Raw genomic sequence first — 25,137 nt, forward strand, 5'->3', positions numbered from 1 at the left:
TTTAAAGCACACTCCATAGGGAAGGATACAAAAAGTCCAATGGGTGTAAATGTGGTGCGAAAGATGAGAAGTCCATGTATGTGCAGATTTTGAGTGTATATGTGGTGCGAATTTGAAAAGTCCATGTATGTAAAGATTGTCACGGTGCATCAATCCGGGTGTTCGTTCTGTGTCTCTGTTGGTGTGTTTTGTAGGCGTGGGTTTGTGGGTGTGTTCTACCTGTTTGTTGTTAGCACCAGCTGGTTCTTATCAGCCTTCAGCTGCAGCTTATCATTAGGCTTGTTAGCTGCCTTTATATCGCTGGAGTTTTCTGTGCTTAGTGTCGGTTCGTCACTCTTGTTTGTGTCTCTCACACAGTTCCTGTGCCCTAGTCTCCGTGCGGAGTTTTGTCTGTGTTTCCTACGCATCCAGCCGTTTGGGAGATCGCCTGAGTCTATTCACCTGACTATAGGTTTACCTTCACTGGAGATTTCCCCGTCGGACTCCTTCCAGGTCGCCCGCCTGTTAAACGTGGTGTTTTGAGTATCTCCTGTCGAGTGTGTACATCCTCGTCTGACGTCTTCCAGTCGGAGTGTTGTCTTCCAGGTCTCCCGCCTGCTAAATGTGGTGTTTTGAGTATCTCCTGTTAGGAGATTGATAAATCAATTAATCGCACGATAAAAAAAATGAGCTCGATAATTTTTCCGGACGCGATGATTTCCATTTCATTTCCATGCTTGTTTGTTTTCCTCGTGTCTCTCTCTCTCTACCAAAGAGACTGGATGACAACTCTCGGTTCCTTAGCTTGAACTAGAGCTTAGATTCTCTGCCCGAGCTCGAACTTGACCCGACCCGGCCCGACACTATCCTCGGGCCGGGTCCTTGATCTAGAGACGTGCACTCCCAACGCAATAGTGCGGCGCGGCACTAGACTTGATGGCCAAGTGCGAGCGCGGGCGGTAATGCACTCACTCTGTGTTTGCGGGAGAATAAAACGATTCGCGGAACTCCCGCAAACTAGAAATATCTATGAATAAAACATATAAAAACTAATAGATTTTTATCTGTTGCAGAAAAGCAACAAGAACAAATAAAACAAAATAGAAACTATTTACAGGCCAGAGTTTCTATTCATAACATGTCTGCAGCGTTGAGCGATGTAGCCAATGACAGACACATGTGTTGATTTCTTGAACGCAATGGCCAATCAGAAGCATTTAAGATAGACTCCCCTCACTGCTCAAAACTGACTTTTTGTTCAGTGCTGAATTCTGTATGCTGGCAAATCCTCTAATTATAACAAACAAAGTGTGCATATTATGAAAGATTCATTGTGCAGTCAGCTTTATTGATAATAACAGAGATGTGTGAGAACGCGATGAACTGTCAGCTTTTTAGGAATTATTAAGGGAGCGCACTTTGCTTTAATAACAAATAATTTAGGGTTGGGTTTTGTTTACATCCATTTTATTTATTGTTTTTGTTCATTTATTGTGGATATTTAAAATGTTTTCCATTTTCAGTGTTAAATAGTCTTTAGAAATAAAAGTTTATTGATCTTTGAAAAGGTGTACCTGCATTATTATGCCATTATCATTATTTTAGATGTAAATGGTCTCGGAATGACAATATTATCGTTTATCGCAATAATTTCTTGGACAATTTATCGTCCAGCAAAATTTGTTATCGTGACAGGCCTATCTCCTGTGCTGTGTCCACAATAAACTGTTTTACTTGCATTTGGATCTACGACTCCTCATTGTGACAGAACGAACCGACCACATTATGGATCCAGCAAGTGTGGCAGAATTGCAGGACATATTATTCAAGAGTGACACTCGTCTTCAGCAACAGGAGGAACAGGCGACGGCTACTGGTCGTGCCGTTCAGGCGCTAGTTACCCAGGTCTCAGAACTGACGAAACAGGTCCAACAACTACGAAGCGAGGCTGCTGTTTCTCAACCACAGGCCGCGGTGAATCCGCCGGCTCCAGCCCAGATCATCCGCTCCACTGAACCTCGCCTTCCGTCTCCCGCATGCTACTCCGGTGAGTCCCAGCTGTGTCGTTCTTTTTTGGCGAAGTGTTCACTTTACATCTCGCTCCAACCATCCGCATTTCCTACGGAGGAATCTAAGGTGGCCTTTGTGATCACTTTGCTTGCGGGTAGAGCGGGCAGCTGGGGAACGACTGTTTGGGAACAGAGACTTCCGTGTTGTGCATCATTTCAAGCTTTTTCTAGCGAACTCAGAAAAGTTTTTGATCGCGCTGCTTCTGGCCGAGACGCGGCGCGTCTTCTCGCTGAACTGAGGCAAGGGGAACGTACGGTAACGGACTATTCTATTGAATTTCGTACGTTGGCTACTGAGTGTGGCTGGAATGCCGAGGCCCAATGGGACATGTTTTTACACGGACTTTCTGAGTACATTAAGGACGAGATTTATGCTTTGGAATTACCCACCGGGGTGGATAAATTGATTGATCTAGCAGTTCAAGTTGATACTCGACTACGTCGACGAGATCGTCGGTCACAACGTAGCCACGTGAATTATTCTTCCGATCACACTTTCTCTCCGGTCGAGACCACAGCATTTCCTCCGGAACCCGAACCTATGCAGCTTGGCAGATCTCGCTTATCTTCTCGGGAGAAACAGAGGAGAAAGGAGAGGGGATTATGTTTTTATTGTGGTACAGCTGGTCACATCGCGCTGCAGTGTCCGGTAAAAGCCAGCACCCGTTAGTAGGTAAGAGGTTACTGACGGGTGGGGTTGCAGGGACTGAATCCTCTTTTTCTGCCACTCATCTCCCTGTGAGTTTACACTTTCAGACTTTGAGTTTTGACTGTGAGGTTTTCATTGACTCAGGGGCGGAGGGAAATTTTCTTGACATTGATCTAGCTCACAGACTAAACATACCTATTGTTACACTTCCTCTGCCCATATCCGTGGTTGCTTTAAATGGTCAGTGTTTGCCCTCAGTAACTCATGCTACCGTCACTATAAGACTCATTACCTCCGGTAATCATGTTGAAAATATTGATTTTCTGTTGATTGACACTCCTTCCTCCCCTGTGGTGTTAGGTCATCCCTGGCTGGTACTCCATAACCCACACATTAACTGGGGCAGGAACTCTATATTAGCCTGGAATGAAACCTGTCATGCTTCTTGTTTATTGTCTGCGTGTTCTTCGGTGTCTTGTTCTGTGTTTCAGGAGGAACACGCGGATTTATCCAACGTGCCACGTGAGTATCTTTCCCTGAAGGAAGAAGTGTTCAGTAAGTCTCGGGCTGCTTCTCTTCCTCCGCATCGTCCCTATGACTGTGCCATAGATTTACGCCTAAAGGCAAGTTATACTCACTTTCTGTCCCAGAGAGGGAGGCCATGGAGAAATATATTTCTGATTCTCTAGCCTCTGGGTTCATTCGTCCTTCCTCTTCTCCAGCGGGGGCAGGGTTATTTTTTGTGGGAAAGAAGGATGGTTCTCTGCGACCTTGTATTGACTACCGAGGGCTGAACAACATCACGGTAAAGAATACGTATCCTTTGCCGTTGATGTCTTCAGCCTTTGAGAGGTTGCAGGGAGCATCCATTTTCACGAAATTGGACTTACGAAACGCTTATCATTTGGTCCGCATAAGGAAGGGGGATGAATGGAAAACTGCTTTTAACACCCCCAGGGGGCACTTTGAATATTTGGTCATGCCTTTTGGGCTGTCCAACTCCCCAGCGGTTTTCCAGGCACTCGTGAATGACGTGCTGAGAGACATGGTAGATCAGTTCATATATGTTTACCTGGATGACATATTGATATTTTCTTCTTCTCTCCAGGAACACGTTCAGCACATCAGACGAGTGCTCCAGAGGCTTTTAGAGAATGGGCTTTTTGTCAAGGCGGAGAAGTGTTCGTTTCACGCACAGTCAGCCCCGTTTCTGGGTTATATCGTCTCATCCGAGGGGGTGCACATGGATCCCGACAAGGTTAAGGCTGTGGTGGATTGGCCAACTCCAGATTCCCGTAAGGCCCTACAGAGGTTTCTGGGGTTTGCCAATTTTTACAGGCATTTTATTCGCAATTTCAGCCAACTAGCCGCTCCGCTGACTGCCTTGACCTCCACCAAGACGGCGTTCAGGTGGTCGGGTGTAGCTGAAGCTGCATTTACCAACCTCAAGAGCTGCTTTGTTTCAGCCCCCATTCTTGTTGCCCCTGATACATCACGTCAGTTTGTGGTGGAGGTCGACGCGTCAGAGGTGGGGGTAGGAGCGGTTCTTTCCCAGCGCTCGTCCGCGGATGACAAGATGCACCCTTGCGCGTTTTTCTCTCATCGTTTATCTCCGGCAGAGTGCAATTATGACATTGGTAACAGAGAGTTGGTTAGAGGGTTCGGGGGTATTGTCTGGACCGATATTGTCTGGACCGATCATAAAAACCTTGAATATATTAGATCTGCTAAAAGACTCAACTCCAGGCAGGCTCGGTGGGCACTTTTTTTCGGTCGTTTTGAGTTTACATGATCGTATCGTCCGGGTTCCAAGAACATCGAACCCGATGCTTTGTCTCGCATTTTTGACCGTTCCGTTCGCCCGTCCACTCCCGAGTGCATTTTTTCCGAGAGACTCATTGTCTCCACACTCGTTTGGGAGATCGAGTCAAAGGTCCGCGTGGCCTTAGAAGGGGTAACGCCTCCGCCCGGGTGTCCACCGAGTCGTTTATTTGTATCGGAGGGATTACGGTCCGACGTTATTCGGAGGGGTCACTGTTCCAATGTGGCATGTCATCCAGGAGTCAATCGCACCAGTTTTTTGGTCAAGCAACGATTCTGGTGGCCTTCCATGGCTCGTGATGTTCGGAGTTTTGTTTTGGCTTGTTCAGTCTGTGCGTGTGGTAAGACTTCCAATCGTCCACCAGATGGGTTACTCCAACCGCTGTCTGTCCCTTCGAGACCCTGGTCCCACATCGCGCTAGATTTTGTCACTGCCCTCCCGCCCTCCCAGGGCAATACGGTCGTTTTGACTGTAGTGGACCGGTTCTCGAAGGCGCCTCATTTCATTCCCTTGCCCAAATTACCGTCTGCCAAGGAGACAGCGGTCGCTGTTGTAGACCACGTCTTTCGGTTACATGGCCTCCCGACTGACGTGGTCTCTGACAGGGGTCCCCAATTTATTTCCAAATTTTGGAGAGAATTTTGTCGTTTGTTGGGGGCGAGTGTCAGTCTTTCTTCTGGGTTTCATCCTCAAAGCAACGGGCAGACTGAGCGTGCCAACCAAGATTTAGAGAGAGTGTTGCGATGTTTGGTTTCTCAGAATCCTTCCTCCTGGAGTCAGAAGCTCTCATGGGTTGAGTACGCACATAACTCGTTACCAGTGTCATTCACGGGCCTATCTCCGTTTGAGTGTAGCGTAGGGTACCAGCCACCTATTTTTCCCAGTCTGGAATCCGAAGTCGCGGTCCCCTCGGCTCACGCCTTCGTCCAGAGGTGCCACCGCACTTGGACCAGAGCCCGTGAGACTCTGCTCCAGGTGGGGGCGCGCACCAAGGCTAAGGCCGATCGCCACCGGTCAAGGCCTCCCGTATACGTCGTGGGTCAAAAGGTGTGGCTTTCTACCAAGAATATTCCGCTCCGTTCCGTGTCTAATAAGCTAGCTCCTAAATTTATTGGCCCGTTCACTGTCACCAAGATCATTAGTCCGGTGACAGTCCGTCTCAAACTTCTTCCTGCGTACAGGAGAATTCACTCCGCCTTTCATGTCTCCAAATTGAAACCTGTTTTTCATTCTGACCTTAATCCGCCCACCTCGGTTTCCCCACCGCCGTGTCTCGTAGACGGGGAGCCTACTTATTCGGTTAATCGTATTCTGGACTCGAGACGGAGGGGACGCGGATTCCAGTACCTGGTGGACTGGGAGGGTTACGGTCCGGAGGAGAGGAGTTGGGTTCCTGCTAGGGACATACTGGATCACTCTCTTATCGATGATTACAATCGTCAGGTAAGCTCTCCTGGGAGTGCCAGGAGGCACTCCTAGGGGAGGGAGTACTGTCACGGTGCATCAATGCAGGTGTTTGTTCTGTGTCTCTGTTGGTGTGTTTTGTAGGCTTGGGTTTGTGAGTGTGTTCTACCTGTTTGTTGTTAGCACCAGCTGGTTCTTATCAGCCTTCAGTTGCAGCTTATTATTAGGCTTGTTAGCTGCCTTTATATCGCTGGAGTTTTCTGTGCTTAGTAGGGGTGTGACAAGACGCTTATCTCACGAGACGAGACACGAGATTGGGTTCACGAGAACGAGACGAGACGAGATTTTTGCACAATTTTTCAGAAATCCTCAATGACAAAATTCATGACTGGGAAAAATAGTATGCAGGTGCATTTTGCAATGTTTAACTAATAATCTTATAAAGTAGACCTGAAATGACATGCATTATGAGTATGAATTATCAAATGCATTGAAAGAAAACAATATACAAGCACTGTAAAAGGTTTTTATTGACTGTCTTCTCTCTGTATGATTTGACATTAGTCTCTTCAGCCCTTACTGTACATTTAAGAGCTTTCAGAACTTCTGATTGAGGCTGTGTGTGACCTCCTACCTCCTTGAAGTCTTATTAAGCGCAAACAATAAGTGCAAGTGCAACCATAATCAAAGTTAGCACACAGACTCTTTATAATTGTTTTCAAATTGCTGTTTTATTTTGCACCGGCGGTTATAGGGTTAATGCGGTGAGTTCGGAAAAGGCCGGGTAGAGAGAAACGAGGCTGGTGTGTTTGTCTCTACAGTTGTTCTTGCATTCCGATTATAGATTCAGAAACAGAGCCTCCCTTGTCTGTTGTCCTTAAGACATTACAGTACTCTCTCAATATATTCGAAGTGCAAACTGAGACCATAGCCGCAAATAAACAGATGGGTATTAGGAGACGGACTATTGTATGTTCGCGGCCTAATTTGTGCGCAATGCACATCAGGGAGCTTCTGTTTTACTTTCATGATCGCGCGTACTGCTGAGCGTGCATTCTGCAATAATACATTTATCAGACGTTAGTCTACTATGTTGCGCAACGAATCCTCCACCATCCTCACGCGATCAGTGAACTGTGATTCGTGCTGCACTGATTGCAATGGCAACTCGTGCTGGATGAGCAGAGCAGACTTTTACATTATTTTATAATGGTTTTTATTTTTTTATAAAAACAGCAAAACGATAGTTTAGGCGAATGTGAGTGTAGCGGTGGAATATTCAATGGTAATCTCACCCTCACGCTCAGTCATGGCCATATCGCGAGACAGCTTTTCACTCGACGAGAAATCTCGTCATGTTTTAGTCTCGCGAGATCTCGTGGCACGAGATCTCGTCACACCCCTAGTGCTTAGTGTCGGTTCGTCACTCTTGTTTGTGTCTCTCACACAGTTCCTGTGCCCTAGTCTCCGTGCGGAGTTTTGTCTGTGTTTCCTACGCATCCAGCCGTTTGGGAGATCGCCTGAGTCTATTCACCTGACTATAGGTTTACCTTCACTGGAGAATTCCCCGTCGGACTCCTTCCAGGTCGCCCGCCTGTTAAACGTGGTGTTTTGAGTATCTCCTGTCGAGTGTGTACATCCTCGTCTGACGTCTTCCAGTCGGAGTGTTGTCTTCCAGGTCTCCCGCCTGCTAAACGTGGTGTTTTGAGTATCTCCTGTGCTGTGTCCACAATAAACTGTTTTACTTGCATTTGGATCTACGACTCCTCATTGTGACAAAGATATGTACTGGTGTGTGAGCACGTAATGATATATGTAGGTTTGTCAGGATAAATGAAAGCGTGCACATAAGACTGTAGAAATCTGACATTGTTTTGTCAGAATCGCTCAGGCTGACTTGTCAGCTTCCAGAAGCAAACAAAGTTTGGTGATGGGTCTTTGTAGAACAGTGGTTTTAGTCCTCACCAAGACACTGGGGACAAGACCTTTGGGCCCCGGCAGGGTCTTCATCACACGACCTAAGGGCCACGAGTTCCTTGGTGCTGTGTGGTCTACTATGACTACTATGTCATCTACCTGGAAGTTTCTCTTGGGATTGTTCCACTTTTGTCGTTGCTGCATCAATGAAAGATATTCAGTTGTCCATCGTTGCCAGAAAAGGTCTGCAAGGTATTGCACCTGTTTCCACCGCTTTCTAGCGTACAAGTCATCCCTATTGAAGAGTCCAGGTGGCAAGGGGGGTTTGGATTTCAACTGCAGAAGGTGATTTGGTGTTAGGGGTTCAAGATCATTTGGGTCACCTGATACAGTTGTGATAGACCTGTCATTGAGAATACACTCAACTTCACACAAAGCTGTTTGTAACAGATCATCGTCCAGTATCTGTTGTTTCAGGACAGAAAGCAGTATTTTCTTAACTAGTTTGATTAATCTCTCCCACACTCCTCCGAAGTGGGCTGCAAATGGTGGATTAAAGGTCCACTTGACATGATTGCTCAGCAAAGTCTCTTGAATTTTGTGATGGTCCATCTGGTTCAAGGTGGCCTCTAATTCCTTCTGGGCACACACAAAATTGGTGCCACGATCGGTCCTGATGGTCAGGACTGGTCCCCTCCGACATAAAAACCGTCGTATAGCATTGATGCAAGAGTTCGTGTCTAACGTGCTTGCCACTTCGAGGTGTATTGCTCGGCTCACCAGGCAGGTAAATATCACTCCCCATCTTTTTACATGAGAACGACCTCGTTTGACTTCAATTGGTCCAAAGTAGTCAATACCCACGTGTGAGAAAGGTGGAAGATCAGGAGCGACACGTTCATCGGGTAGGTCAGTCATTTTTTGTTCTCCAACTTTAGCTTGCATTCGTCTGAAAAAGACACAAGACTTTATTATCTTTCTTGCAGATGAATTTGCCGATGGTATCCAGAACCTCTGACCCAGTCTCGAAAGCATGTGATTTCTTCCTGAGTGTCCGACTTTTTGGTGTTTGTCACGCAGGATCAGTTTGGATATATGCGAGTCTTTGGGTAGAATAATTGGGTTCTTTAGACTCACCGGCATGGCTGCTTTACTTAGTCTTCCTCCAATCCTCAAAATGCCCTCATCAATGATTGGATCCAGTTTGTATATGGAGCTATTTGATTTGATGAGTTTGTTTTCTCTCAAGAGTGTTATCTCTGAGTCGAAGTAGCGCTGTTGTTCATAGCGAATGACAGACTTCTCAGCTTCGTCCAAATCCTCAGGAGTTAATCCTTTTTGATTCATTTTGCATTGTGAATCTATTGTAAGAACTTTGTCTTTCTGAAGCATCAAGAGTCCTTTGAGCCTTAGCCACCATGCAATAGCTCTCAATAGTTTCCTCCATGAAGAATAATACTCAATTATTCTTGTAACCGCGTTGTTCTGGAGGTTCAAGTAGTTACTAGAGAGTTCTCTTTTTACTTCCATATCGTTTGATGGGATATATCTGAGATCTTCTGGCACTTCAGGCCATTCAGATTTCTCCTTTGACAGGAAGTGAGGACCGTTCAGCCATCTTGTGGAAGTCAGGAGGGATTCTATCTGTAAGCCACTTGAGCTGTCATCTGCCGGGTTGTCTCCAGAACATACATACCTCCACTGATGTACTTGCGAGAGGTTATGTATCACTGCAATTCTATTTGCGACATAAGTATGAAATCGTTTTGTCTGATTATGGATGTACTTCAGTACCACCGTACTGTCGGTCCAGAAGGTGGAATCTTCCAGTTCCATATGAAGTTCCTTTTGCAACATTCTGTCCACCTTCACAGCAAGGGTTGCGGCTGCAAGCTCAAGTCTCGGAATCGTTATCCGTTTGAGTGGGTCTACTCTGGCTTTTCCCAGTACAAATGTGACATGAACATTTTTGACACTATTTGTAAGTTTGAGGTAACTTACTGTCCCATATCCTAGCTCGCTTGCGTCACAAAAGCAGTTTTTACAACACCAAAGTTCTCGGGCTTCATGCACATGTCCACTTCAAATCTGCTCAGCTGGTCTAACTCTGTGAGCCATCTTTGCCATGGCCTCATAATTCCATCTGGGATTATTTCATATTTCTCATGGCAGAGTCTTTGCAGAATTTGCTTGGCCTTGAGAACAAAAGGGGAAATGAAACCTAGTGGGTCGTATATGGAATTAACTATAGAAAGGATTGTTCGTCTAGTGGGAGTTCTGTTCTTAATGGTTACCCGGAAGGTAAAGACGTCCTTTTGTATATTCCACTGGATTCCGAGTGCCCTTTCAAGAGGGGATTTTTCTCGGTCCAAGTCCAGCTGTTTCACAAGAGGGGCTCTGTAACTTTCTGGAATGGTCTCAAGGACTTCAGAGCTATTGCTCACCCATTTACGTAAAGTAAATCCTCCTAGGCTTCCCTGAGGTCTTCAATGAGCTTGATAGCTTCTTTCTCAGAAGCCACAGACTTGAGACAATCATCAACGTAAAAACTATGATTAATTGTGTCAATTACTTGTGAGCTGTACCGAATTATCGATTCCTGTTTGCTTTAAAGCAAAATTTGCAATGCTTGGAGATGACACCGCACCAAAAAGATGAACATTCATCCTGTAGACTTCTAGTGGCTGGTCAACATCCCCTTTTGGCCACCACAGGAATCGAAGAAAGTCATGATGATGATTTTGAACTCGTACCTGATAGTACATTGCTTCAATGTCAGCCATTATTGAAATTTTTTCATTTCTGAATCTAAGCAAGACACCCAGTAGAGGGTTGATCAGATCAGGACCTTGAAGAAGTTTGGAATTAAGAGAATGGCCCTTGAATGAAGATGAACAATCAAAAACAACTTGAAGTTTTCCCTTCTTCTTGTGGTACACCCCATGATGTGGTATGTACCATACCTAACCATCATTCCTTTGGAGTTGTTCTTGTGGCACCTTTTCTGCATATCCTTTTCTTAGCACGTCCTCCATGAACACACTGTACTCATTTGCATAAACAGAATCCTTCTTGAATCTTTTAGCAAGGTTTAGTGTACGCTGTGCTGTCAGATCATAGTTGTTAGGCAAAGTTACATCTTTATCACGAAAAGGCAGGGGTAGGTGGTAATGCCCATTTTTAAGTTCTACTGAAGTCGTTACTATGTTCATGAACCTTTTGTCTTCGGCTGACATTTCTCTACTTTCCTCGTAATCCTTTTCAGGAAAGTCATGATGATATTGCCTGATAATCAGATCCTTAAGATTCTCCATAGAGATGCGATTGGCCATCACTGACCCTAATCCAGTTTCATCCTTTGAAGAAAAGGAATGAAGTGGTCCGTTGACTACCCATCCTAGCACAGTCTTGATCGCATATGGCCCATTTCCTTGACTGTTCACTATTTTCCACGGTTCCATTGCCTTTAGAACGTTAATTCCAATCAAAATCTCAATGTTAGCGTTGATTCTCTTCAGTTTGACTGGCCATTTTTCAAGATCATGGTGAGTGAGTAGGTTTTCTTTCGACACAGGAATCTTTGGTTGGGTATATACAACCCGAATTCCGGAAAAGTTGGGACGTTTTTTAAATTTGAATAAAATGAAAACTATAAGACTTTCAAATCACATGAGCCCATATTTTATTCACAATAGAACATAGATAACATAACAAATGTTTAAACTGAGAAATTTTACACTTTTATCCAATAAATGAGCTCATTTCAAATTTGATGCCTGCTACAGGTCTCAAAATAGTTGGGACGGGGGCACGTTTACCATGGTGTAACATCTCCTCTTCTTTTCAAAACAGTTTGAAGACGTCTGGACATCGAGTTTATGAGTGTCTGGAGTTTTGGTGTTGGAATTTGGTCCCATTCTTGCCTTATATAGGTTTCCAGCTGCTGAAGTGTTCGTGGTCGTCTTTGACGCATTTTTCGTTTAATGATGCGCTTAATGTTCTCTATAGGTGAAAGATCAGGCCAATTCAGCACCCGGACTCTTCTACGTTGTAGCCATGCAGTTGTAATAGCTGCAGTATGTGGTTTTGCATTGTCCTGCTGAAATACACAAGGCCTTCCCTGAAATAGACGTCGTCTGGAGGGGAGCATATGTTGCTCTAAAACCATTATATAGCTTTCAGCATTCATAGTGCCTTCCAAAACATGCAAGCTGCCCATACCGAATGCACTTATGCACCCCCATACCATCAGAGATGCTGGCTTTTGAACTGAACGCTGATAAAACGATGGAAGGTCTCCCTCTTCTTTTGCCCGGAGGACACGGCGTCCGTGATTTCCAACAAGAATGTCAAATTTGGACTCGTCGGACCATAGAATATACTTTTCCACTTTGAAATAGTCCATTTTAAATGAGCCTTGGCCCACAGGACACGACGGCGCTTCTGGACCATGTTCACATATGGCTTCCTTTTTGCATGATAGAGCTTTAGTTGGCATCTGCAGATGGCACGGCGGATTGTGTTTACCGACAGTGGTTTCTGGAAGTATTCCTGGGCCCATTTAGTAATGTCATTCACACAATCATGCCGATGAGTGATGCAGTGTCGTCTGAGGGCCCGAAGACCACGGGCATCCAATAAAGGTCTTTGTCCTTGTCCCTTACACACAGAGATTTCTCCAGTTTCTCTGAATCTTTTGATGACGTTATGCACTGTAGATGATGGGATTTGCAAAGCCTTTGCAATTTGACGTTGAGGAACATTGTTTTTAAAGTGTTCCACAATCTTTTTACGCACTCTTTCACAGATTGGAGAGCCTCTGCCCATCTTTACTTCTGAGAGACTCTACCTCTCTAAGACATCCCTTTTATAGCTAATCATGTTACAGACCTGATATAAATTAACTTAATTAGTTGCTAGATGTTCTCCCACCTGAATCCTTTCTAAATTTCTTGCTTTTTCAACCTCAAACTATTTTGAGACCTGTAGCAGGCATCAAATTTGAAATGAGCTCATTTAGTGGATAAAAGTGTAAAATTTCTTCGTTTAAACATTTGTTATGTTATCTATGTTCTATTGTGAATAAAATATTGGCTCATGTGATTTGAAAGTCTTATAGTTTTCATTTTATTCAAATTTAAAAAACGTCCCAACTTTTCCGGAATTCGGGTTGTACTTTTGGAAGGTCTATATATAAATCTCCATCTATACTGCTTACTTCTAGACCTGTGAGCTCATAGCTCTTAACAGGTCTTTCCTGCCCCATCGTACGCAGAAGAATTTCAGTTCTGCGTCCTTTGGCATTCAGCAGATTCATAAGGTTCTCAGTGCAGAACGTCGCCGAACTGCCTGGATCAAGAAAGGCGTAGGTTTTTATGGTTTTATTGCCTTTAGCAACTTTAACTTGGACTGGCACGATTGCTAGTGCGCATTCCTTACTGGCCCCTGTTGCATGATCAGCTGACACTAGTGCACTATTGACCGGCGTTTCTTCTTTCGGTTCTGAGAAATTCATTTTAGGCAAAATCTGTTTCTTTGAATTGTCGATGTGGAGCAGTGTAGGATGTTTTCGTTGACATATCTGGCAAACCATTTTCTTATTGCAATCTTTGCTCATGTGACCCTTTTTCAAGCATCCGAAACAGTGACCATTCCTTTTGAGATATTCAACCTTTTTATCTTGGGACACTGATTTCAATTTTATGCAGTCATTTAATGCATGTTTACCTTGGCAGTAACAACATGAGGTCAGAATAGCAGCATGAGTAGTAGTTTGCAGCTGCGCTTTAGATGCTTCTTTGCATGTCTGCTCATCAGGTCGTGTCACCGTAGTAACAAAGCTGCTGCCCCTTTTAGCTGTCATCAAGCTGATGGTTCTGGGTTTTAGAACTGTGCCTTTAACAGGAGAAGGATCTTTGATATCTCCAAAGACAGGATGAAGTAAAATCTCAGCCTCAGTTTCCAGGAACTCGACAAGATTTCGAAATCTAATACGAGTATTAGTTCTGAAGTGGCATGATATATTTACACTTCGTTTACAATTGCATAAATAAAGCTAAGAGATGTTTTTTTTTTATTCAATATTTAAATATTAAATGATTTCTAATTTTAATGGTTCAGTCGAAAAGAAATTAATGTTTTTGATGAAAACATTAATATATAATGGACTTCAAGGGGACCCAAACGGTTCAAGGTCCAAATGACAGTTTCAGTGCCAAATTAAAATCAGGGGTGTGTGTGTGTGTGTGTGTGTCTGAGAGTGTGTGAGATTAACTGTCACTGTGTGTTTTGTAGTGTGGATCATGGAGGAGAGATCAGGATTAAAGCAGGACTACGGAAATGTACGTCTACACACACACACGCACGCACACGCACACACACACTCACTGATGTGTTTTCTCTCCATCAGATTATCATCAGTTCACACACACACACACACACACACACACATACTGATGTGTTTTCTCTCCATCCGATCATCATCAGTTCCCACACACACACACACACACACACTGTTGTGTTTTCTCTCCATCAGATCATCATCAGTTTACACACACACACACACACACACACACACACACACACACACACACACACACACACACTGATGTTTTCTCTCCATCAGATCATCATCAGTTCACACACACACACACACACACACTCACTCACTGATGTGTTTTCTCTCCATCAGATCATCATCAGTTCACACACACACACACACACACACACACTGATGTGTTTTCTCTCCATCAGATCATCATCAGTTCACACACACACACACACACACTCACTGATGTGTTTTCTCTCCATCAGATCATCATCAGTTCACACACACACTGTTATGGGCGGACGGACACCACCCTTAACATAAAGGAGAGACGCACACAGGCCAGCTCGTGTCAAAAGTAGGGGTATGTTTATTTAGTAGGTCGGTTATCAAATACCGGGTAGGTTCACAATTAAAGACAGAGTTACAAAGGCGGAACGCTTTTGATTCCCGGGGTGGACTGCAAAAGCTCTAACGACAGACAGCACAGCAGTGCATCGACTCCGTTCTCAGGCTCTGTGTGCGCCCTCAGGTGTGGTTCCGGACAGCTTTTGTAGCTCAAGTATACGGCTGCGCTCAGGTGTGGCTCATCTGTAATTAAGAGCAAGGGAAACTCAAACACACATGTAGAAACACACAGCGGAGCTGGGGAACGTAACACCCCCACCCCGAAATGGTGACTTGTCGCCATACTCTAAACATGGGAAATATTTATTTTTACTCGAGCCTTCTATGTTCAGCTTCCAGGTATATGTATAGGCCTATGGAGAAAAGAAAAAATAGAATTACACAGGCCTTTGGTGTATAAGGTCAACTCATAGGCAATACACAACTATGTGTAAAAAAAAACAAAAAAAAAAACATTCTTTTTATGTTTTATTTATTTTAGGTTAACTTATTTTAGATTAGCAAGTTCAATAAATTAAAGTAAATCTCTGAGTAAATAACGAGTATATATACGAATATATATTTTTTTCTAAATTATCACTATTAAGCATTCACCCTAGACAACGCATCTGCGACAATATTGTCTACTCCTCGGATATGTACAATTTGGAGGTTAAACTGTTGAAGCAACAGACTCCAGCGCATTAACCTACGATTAGAATTGTACATGCGACTGAGGAACTTGAGTGGATCATGGTCAGTATAGACCTTAACTGGATGTACGGTAGAACTTCGAAGTACACTACACTTCGAAGTGTTGAATAGCTAATACTAGGGCCAAGGTCTCCTGTTCGAAAGTGGAGTACCTTCGCTGGGCAGAATTAAACTTCCTAGAGAAGAAACTCACGGGATGGTTTACATGGTCTGCACCCGACTGCAACAGTACGGCACCGGCTCCTACGTTGCTAGCGTCCACAGCAAGCTGAAACGGTCTATTGAAATCTGGCGCAGCGAGCACGGGAGTAGTCAGTAAGAGAGACTTGACGTTTTCGAATGCTTGGTTACAGGACTCCGTCCATTCAAACTTAGTTTTGGGGCTCAATAGGTTAGTGAGGGGACAAACCACAGTCGAAAAGTTCTTACAAAAACTGCGATAGTAGCCTACCATTCCTAAAAATCGGCGTAGCGCACGCCGGTCACAGGGCACAGGGAATTCCTGAATAGCGGCTACTTTAGCCATTACTGGCAAAACATGTCCTCTACCAACTATACGCCCCAAGTAAGTGACAGTGGCTTTTCCGAATTCACATTTTGCTAGATTAATTGTGAGTTTCGCATTGGATAGTCTACGGAAAAGCTCTCGAAGTTGTGTCATGTGTTCGGACCAGTGTGTACTATATAGGACTATGTCGTCCAAATACGCCTCGCAATTTTCCATTCCAGCTAAAACAATATTTACTAAACGCTGGAATGTGGCAGGTGCATTCCGCATTCCGAAAGCCATAACTTTGTAATCCATAAACGCATCGGGGGTCACAAAAGCTGATATCTGTTTTGCTCTTAGTGAAAGGGGCACCTGCCAGTAACCTTTTAGGAGGTCGATTTTAGTGACAAATGTAGCCGAGCCAACACGGTTCACACAGTCATCCATCCGCGGTAATGGATAGCAGTCTGGCACAGTGATGGCATTAACACGCCTGTAGTCCGTGCAAAACCTGTAAGTGCCGTCAGGTTTTCCAACTAAAAGGCACGGGGAACTCCACGAACTAGAGCTAGGTTCAGCAATATTATTCTCTAGAACGGTGGTCACAGTCGGAACATCTCCAAATAATTCAGGAAAATCATCTATCACACACGATACATCAGCTGCTTGAGAGGGTGTTAAATGTGGCAAATGATTTACAATAACGGACAGCATAGCTGAGTTTTTAAGTCGACCTTAAATCACGCATCGCGACGGAGGAGTCACCTCGTCATCATCGTCTACCAGTGAAGACGGCAATACGGGGACTTTGACAGGACCGGGTACGTTAAGGTCACACAAGCTAGTTTTAACCTCTTGACGTGTAAAATATGGTTTAAGCATATTTACATGACAGACGCGAGACTGTCTTCGCCTGTCTGGGGTTACAATTACATAGTTCAGATCCGATATTTTTTTTCCGACAGTATATGGTCCATTGAATCGTGCCTGAAACGCAGAACCGGGCACGGGTAAGAGAACCAACACCTGGTCTCCAGGTTCAAATGAACGGGCTCTGGCTTTGCGATCATACCACGTTTTCATGCTAGATTGGGTTTTTTCTAAATTCTCTCGAGCGAGTTCACGCGCTCTGTGTAGACAGGAGCGAACGTCGCTGATAAATTGTACTGCGCTGCGAGAGGTAGGCTTGCTCATCCACTGATCTTTAATGACGCTTAAAGGCGTGCGAACATCATGAGCAAACACTAGTTCTGCAGGGCTGAAACCAAATGACTCTTGCACGACCTCCCTAGAGGCCATAAGCATCCAAGGAATCGCATCTTCCCAGCTCGTACCCATCTCCAAACAATATGTACGCAGCATCGATTTAAGCGTTTGATGGTAGCGCTCGAGAGCCCCTTGACTCTCCGGATGGTACGCGCTAGAAATGCTGTGCTTAATTTGGAGCGACTTTAGGACTTTGGAGAAGACACGCGAAGAAAAATTTGTTCCTTGGTCCGTTTGAACGATTTTCGGTAGCCCCACAAAAGCAAAGAATTTTAATAGAGCCCTGGACACAATTCTAGCAGTGATTTTCCTCAGAGGCACCGCCTCAGGGAAGCGAGTAGCAGTACACATGATTGTTAATAGATACTGATATCCACTTTTCGACCGTGGAAGAGGACCAACACAGTCAATAATTATTTTCTCAAAAGGCTCACCCACGGCAGGTGGAATTATCTGATTTGGTTTACCAGTAACCTGGCAGACATGGCACGTCTTACAATACTGCCGCACATCACGCTTCTGCCCCGGCCAGAGAAAGTGACGAAGAACGCGGTTGAATGTTTTAGTCACACCTAAATGACCAGAAACGTACTCGGTTACTAACGTAACCTCGGTTCTCTCTAGAGAGGGAACGAGTACTGCGTAATAGCTTACGCTAGGGGAAAAACTCTTTTCCACGAGATATTGAAGCCAAAAATTATCCTTAATTTTTTATTAATGTAAAACGCTTTGCAGCAGCAAGCAGACATAGGCGAAACAGCTCGCGCGCCTATTGGCTGCTCTTGCAGCAAATGCAGCAGCCTATCGAGAGAGACTCTGCGTGACGTAATGACCAATGGGGGCAATTCATGCCCATATCGTCACGTCCCGCCAGAAAGGGCGTGGTCTCACCCTATAAATATGCTCGTTAGGCTGGTACAAGCTGGTTTTCATCGCTGAAGCGAACCAGAGCGTATTCCAAGCACGGCAAGATACGCAGTACTCGTTCCCTCTCTAGAGAGAACCGAGGTTACGTTAGTAACCGAGTATGTTCTCTTACAAGAGTATCTCTCGTACTGCGTAATAGCTTACGCTAGGGGAACACAATGCAACACGCCGTGCGTACAGGGATCCAACACCAAAGTCCCAAGGGCCGAAGCCCAGGGCTCATGTAGTGCATAATCACCATAAACTCACATAGAGTGGAGGAAGAGAGGCTGGAAGCGTCATTCCCTATAAAAAAGCACCCAGCGGGGCTATCATATGACAATAAAACGCGCAGCCAGGGTGAAAGCTTTCAGCCTGATCTGGGTGGCCATACGTGTGTCAACACTCATGGGGCTGCAGTAAACTCAGCATCTGGGCCGCACAGCGGGGCAGATAGCACTGAATTTTAGACCGCCAAAAGCTTAGCTTGTAAGGCGGGTACCTCCAGGTTATAGTATTTTATAAATGTAGATGGCGAGGCCCAGCCCGCGGCTGTACAGATATCTTGCAGGGAAACCCCGCTCGACCATGCCCACGAAGAGGCCACGCCTCTCGTGGAGTGCGCTCTGACACCCAAGGGGCACTGTAGGCCCTTTGCAGTGTAAGCGAGCGCAATGGCATCCACTATCCATCTGGATAGGCTCTGTTTTGAGGCGGCAAGTCCCTTGGAACGCCCGCCAAACAAAACGAAAAGCTGCTCCGTCTGTCTGAAAACAGACGAGCGCGACACATAAGCTCTCAATGCCCTGACGGGGCAAAGGAGACTCGCGTCCTCCTCCTCACTGAGAACCGGAAGGGCGGACAGGGAAATTACCTGGGCCCTAAACGGTGTATTGAGGGATTTCGGCACATACCCGTGCTTAGGTTCGAGAATGACCTTCGAGTCACTAGGCCCAAACTCCATACACGACGCGCTTACTGAAAGCGCCTGCAAGTCCCCTAAGCGCTTCACTGAAGCGAGAGCCATGAGAAACACTGTTTTGAACGACAGGTGTTTCATGTCCACCGGCTGGATTGGCTCGAACGGGGCGCCTTTCATGACCTCCAGGACCGTGGAAAGGTCCCACGTCGGGACTGAAGGGGGCCTGGGAGGGTTCAGCCTCCGAGCTCCCCTAAGGAAACGCACGACTAAGTCATTTTTCCCCAGCGACTGGCCAGACACCGGTTTTGCAAACGTTGCTATGGCCGCCACATATACTTTGAGCGTGGATGGGGTCCTGCCCTTATCCAGTAGCTCTTGAAGGAAGGAAAGCACTTCCGAAACCCCGCATTCCACAGGTGAAAAGCTCTGGGCTTGACACCATGCAGAGAAAATAGACCATTTCGAGGAGTAGAGCCGCCTGGTAGACGGAGCTCTAGCCTGCGCGATCGTGTTTAACACTCCTTCTGGGAGGCTAGCGGGTACCCGTTGATGGCCCATGTGTGCAGGGACCACAACTCCGGGCGAGGGTGCCAAATCGAGCCCTCCGCCTGAGAGAGGAGGTCTCTCCTCAATGGTACAGGCCATGGGGCAGTGCTGGTCAGCTGCATCAGGGCAGGGAACCACGTCTGGTTTGTCCAGAGCGGAGCTACGAGCAGCACTGGGCATCCGTTCTCCCTGATTCGTTACAACACCTGAGGCAGGAGCGAGACAGGAGGAAAAGCATATAGGGGGCAGCGGGGCCAAACATGAGCCAGCGCGTCCTTGCTTTTCGAGAAAAACTCCGGGCAATGAGCGTTTTCGTGGGACGCGAATAGGTCCACATGTGCTCTGCCGAACGTTTTCCACAGCAGCTGGACCGTCTGCGGGTGCAGCGACCATTCCCCTGCTGGAACATTGTTCCTGGACAGTCTGTCTGGTCCCACATTCAGGTGACCAGGCACGTGCGCTGCTCTCAGTGAGAGCAGGTTGTGCTGAGCCCAGACCAGGAGGCGTTCCGTCAGCCTGTGAAGGTTTCGTGACCTGACGCCGCCCTGGCGATTTATGTATGCCACCACTGACATGTTGTCCGACCGGACCAAGACGTGGTGGCCTGTTACCTGGGGACAAAAACGCCGTAGCGCTTTGTCGACTGCTATCATCTCCAAGCAGTTTATGTGAAGGAGCTTTTCCCGTTCTGACCACAGGCCAGGAAGCGGTCTTCCCTCGAGCAGCGCTCCCCACCCCGAGGTGGAGGCGTCCGTAGACACCACCTTCACACTCGAAGCGGTCCCCAGACTCACACCTGACTGATACCAGTCGGTTATTTTCCAAGGTTCCAGAGCTGAAACACACTGTAGGTTGACCCTGAGGCGAAACAGACCCGCTGTCCATGCCCTGGGTGGAACCCGCGCTTTCAGCCACATCTGCAGTGGGCGCATGCGAAGCAAGCCCCACTGGAGTACAGAGGCCGCTGAGGCCATCAGCCCCAGCATTTTCTGAAACCTTTTGAGCGGAACTATCTAAGGATTTCGCGACGCGCTGAATATTTAGTCCGCGCTCTGGTGACAGGCGTGCCGTCATGGATAGCGAGTCTAACACTGTTCCCAGAAAGGAAATTTTCTGACTGGGAGACAGTGAGCTCTTCGCCCAATTGACTGTGAGGCCCAGCTCCTCGAGGTGCTCGAGTAATGCGGCCCTGTGTTCTATGAGCTCCGATCGTGATCGAGCTAGAATCAGCCAATCGTCCAAGTAGTTCAGGACTCGCATGCCCTGAAGTCTCAGGGGTGCGAGCGCCGCGTCCATGCACTTCGTGAATGTACGAGGTGCTAGGGACAGGCCGAACGGCAGGACTGTGTATTGATATGCCTGGCCCTCGAAAGCGAATCTCAAGAATCGCCTGTGATGGGACGCTATTTGTATTTGGAAATAGGCGTCTTTCAGATCTATTGACATAAACCAGTCCCCGTGGCGCACTTGCGCGAGGATTTTCCTGGTCGTAAGCATTCTGAACTGGCGCTTCACAAGCGCTCTGTTCAGCTGTCGCAGATCTAAAATGGGTCTGAGACCTCCATCTTTTTTCGGTACCAGAAAATATCTGCTGTGTAGGCCCCCTTTGCTCTGAGCTTGAGATAAAGGTTCTATAGCACCTTTGCTCAGTAGTTTCGCTATCTCGGCTCGAAGTAGATGAGATACTTCGTTTTCCACCGTCGTCTCGACGCGCGCCGTATAACGGCGGGGACGTCGAGCGAACTGTAGCGAATAGCCTCTTTTTATAGTGTTCAGCACCCATTCTGATACCCCAGGAAGCTGTGCCCACACTTTCGCGTGAATAGCTAGGGGTAGAATGAGATCTGGGCTCTGGCCGAGACATAGTGACGGCAAGAGAGCTCCGGCGTGCTGTAACGCAGACACTGTGTTTACAGTGTGTGAGGCGGGGGGCGCGCCGATCGCGGCGGGCAGCCTGGCCGCGCTCAAAACCCTTATAGCAGTTTGCTGAGGGAGAGAGAGCGGGGCGAGCCCCATGGGGCTTAACATGTCTGTGAGTGAATGTGGGCGCAGGACAGCGGGCACATTTACTGCACTGAAAAACACCGTCGGCCTGAGCTGACTGAATGCGTGTTGGTTTCGTTTTCACAGAACCCGTGGGACATGTGGTGTGTAGTGTTTGTGGGCACTGAGATGTAGGCACATTCACTACGTTTAGTGCACAATCGACATGAGGCGATTTTGTTTGTGCGAGCCCTGCATTTTTGCGGGCTGTGTTTGTGTGTAGAAATGAGCCCTGGGTTGTGGGCATTTTCAATACACTCATAACACCATCGGCTGTGGCCGGAATACCAGAAAATACACCGTTTATGTGATTTATCTGGGTCGCCGTGGGAACAGCATTTGTGTGCAGGCAAGCGGGCATGGTACTGGCGACCTGCCAAGCTGATCTGTCCTGTGCCAGAGCTTCAAGCTGCATGGGATTGATGTTGGAATGCTTTAAAAGTCCCTTGATGTAGTCCTTATAGCGCTTCTTTTGTCCACCAGCTGCTCATTTGGCACCTTGTAGTTGGCCATAGAGGACTTGGCGAGGCAAGCGGTGGTCCGGCATACGGATAGTATGCCCTATCCATCGTAGATGTTTCTTAGCCACAGCGGCTTCCATGCAGATAGAATTGGTGCTCTGTAAGATTTCCGCATGTTGGACTCGGTCCATCCAGGAGAGGCCGAGGATCTTCTGGAGACAACGGATGTGGAAGGATTGCAAGAGAGTGATGTGTCGGCTGTATGGGGTCCATGTTTCCGCCCCATAAAGCAGGGTGGAGACACACACAGCATTATAAACGGCAACCTTGGTGCTGACCCTCAAATTTCGGTTTCCAAAAACCCTACTACGAAGGCGACCGAATGATGAAGAGGCTTTTTTGATGCGGGTGTATATTTCAATATCAAGGGAGCAGCAAGAGGACAGAGTTGAACCGAGGTAGGTAAACTGATCTACATTTTTAAGTGGGATGCCGTTTATATGGAAGCTGGGGGGGGGGGGAGGTTTGAGAGAAGATTTGGGAAATAACTTCAGTTTTTTTAATGTTAACCTGAAGACCAAAGGATTGGTAGAGACTAGTTACCGTGTTGAGGACTCTGGACTATGAGCTAGAATCGCGCAGTCATCAGCATATTGTAGTTCAGCTATGCAACAGGATTTGGTCTTTGTATAAGCCTGCAACCTCCGAATGTTAAAGAGGCTTCCATCAAGGCGGTATTCAAGAAGAACACCATCCTTGTGTCCTAAAGCATAATGAAAAAGTTGAGTGACGGCAGAGAGAAGGAGGTTAAAAAGGACTGGAGCCAAGACACAGCCCTGCTTCACCCCAACATTTACATTAAAGAACTCTGACTGAAGTTCTCCCGTGGTGACTCTGGCTTGCATCCAGAGTTTGGAAAGTTGTTTCCAGAGCATCTCACGGTTGATAGTATCAAATGCATTACTGAGGTCAATGAAGGCTATGTGGAGGTCTGTGCGCTGCTCTCTGCTTTTTTCTAGCAACTGCCTTAAGACAAAAATCATGTCGGTGGTGGATCTAGTCTTCCGGAAGCCACATTGCGTTTCCGGGAGTGCAGCTTCTGAGATGTATTTAACTAGCCTATTGAGCATGATTTTTGACAGAACTTTCCCTGCGATGGAGAGGAGGGAGATTCCACGGCTGTTGCCACACACGGCTCTGTCCCCTTTTTGTTTATAGATGACCATAATATCGGCATCCTTCCAATCTTGTGGGAGGGTCTCACATTCCCAGATATGGCAGATGAGGAGGTGCAGACGGCGTGTAAGAAGGTACCCTCCATGTTTGAAGACCTCTGCCGGAATGCCATCTGGTCCAGCACTTTTATTGTTTTTAAGACTCGCAATGGCTTGGCGTGTCTCTAGAAACTGGGGGGGATTATTGAGGTGTGTGACTGGTGATAGATCAGGGATATTATCCAGGATAGAGGTGTCAACAGGGTTATTGAGGTTGAGGAGAGTCTCAAAATGGTTTGCCCAGCGGGTGAGGATCTCATGGCGGTCCTTGAGGAGAGTCAAGCCATCAGCTGAACGAACGGAGGCAATCGCTCTCTTCCTGGGGCCGTAGAGAGTTTTAATGGCATCATAGAAGCCCTGTGAGTTGTTACAGTCTGCCATGCGCTGTATCTCTTCTGCCTTCTTCACCCACCAAGTGTCCTCCATGGTCCGGAGGGCACGCTGGGTTGCAGATCTCGCTGCATTAAAGGTGGCTTTGAAGGTAGGAGATCCAGGGCAGGACAGAAGAGCTTTATGGGCATCATGTTTTATTTTGAGGAGTGTCTGTATCTCAGCCGAATTGCTGTCAAACCAGTCCCGGTGCTGTTTCCTCGACTGGCCCAATGCCTCTGATGCTGCACTGTGGATGGCTTGGCGCAGTGTTGGCCAGTCGGCTGATTCCTCCGGGATCTTTTTGAGGTTATCAGCGAGGAGCTGTCGAAGGAGGTCTCGTGAGGTGAGGCTACTGAGTGCTGAGCAGTTGATTTTTTTTGAGGGGGCTGTCCTCTGACCACATGGTACATTTAGTCATTTAGCAGACGCTTTTATCCAAAGCGACTTACAACTGAGGACTAAACCAAGCGAGTCATCGTGAAGAGGCAAAAGCAACGCAAGAAGTGCTCAAAATACAAAGTTCAGCCATAGCTCGGAGTAGCATAAGGCAGGCAAGCGAGGATATAGAGGAAAGTATTTTTTTTTTTTTTTTTTTTTTTTTAAGTTAAGTGCTCCCGGAAGAGATGAGTTTTCAGTTGTCTTTTGAATGTTGTCAGGGATTCTGCATTCCGGATGAGGGTGGGGAGATCATTCCACCAGCATGGAACCGTGAATGAGAATGTTCTGGAGAGTGATTTTGTGCCCCGCTGTGATGGTACCACGAGCCGTCGCTCATTGACCGATCGTAGGCTTCTGGTAGGGATGTAGACTTGTAGTAGTGAGTGGAAGTAGGAGGGAGCTGAACCTGTGGTCAATCTGTAAGCAAGCGTCAAAGCCTTGAACTTGATGCGAGCAGCGAGTGGTAGCCAGTGCAGAGAGATGAGCAGAGGAGTGACGTGGGCCCTTTTGGGCTCGTTGAAGACCAGACGAGCTGCAGCATTCTGGATCATTTGTAGAGGTTTAGTTGCACATGATGGAAGTCCAGCCAGAAGAGCATTGCAGTAATCAAGCCTAGAAATGACCAAGGCCTGGACGAGAAGTTGTGTTGCATGCTCAGTTAGGAAAGGCCTGATCTTCCTGATGTTGTGCATAGCAAACCTGCATGATCGAGCTGTCTTTGTAATGTGGTCTGTGAAGGTCAGCTGATCATCAAAGATTACTCCAAGATTTCTGACCGACCTTGATGGGGTGATTGAGGATGAATCTACCTGGATAGTGAGGTCGTGCTGAAGAGACGGATTGGCAGGGAGGACGAGAAGCTCAGTCTTTGCCAGGTTGAGCTGCAGGTGATGTTCCTTCATCCATGCCGAGATGTCCGCCAGACAGCTTG

At 46.7% G+C, this 25,137-nt stretch overlaps 1 protein-coding gene across 1 annotated transcript in view; it reads left to right on the plus strand.

The window, feature by feature from the left end:
* Window positions 1-25,137, plus strand: part of LOC130070639 (NACHT, LRR and PYD domains-containing protein 12-like) — a 61,461-nt gene that overhangs the window by 29,830 nt on the left and 6,494 nt on the right. Inside the window, exon 5 of the mRNA XM_056235113.1 lies at window positions 14,135-14,181. Within this exon, the coding sequence (XP_056091088.1) occupies window positions 14,135-14,181 (47 nt within the window). The remainder of the gene's footprint in view (window positions 1-14,134; window positions 14,182-25,137) is intronic.

This window comes from Rhinichthys klamathensis, unplaced genomic scaffold (genome assembly GCF_029890125.1).
Source record: "Rhinichthys klamathensis goyatoka isolate OS25496 unplaced genomic scaffold, OSU_Roscu_1.1 h1tg000018l_1, whole genome shotgun sequence".
NCBI classification, from domain to species: domain Eukaryota; kingdom Metazoa; phylum Chordata; class Actinopteri; order Cypriniformes; family Leuciscidae; genus Rhinichthys; species Rhinichthys klamathensis.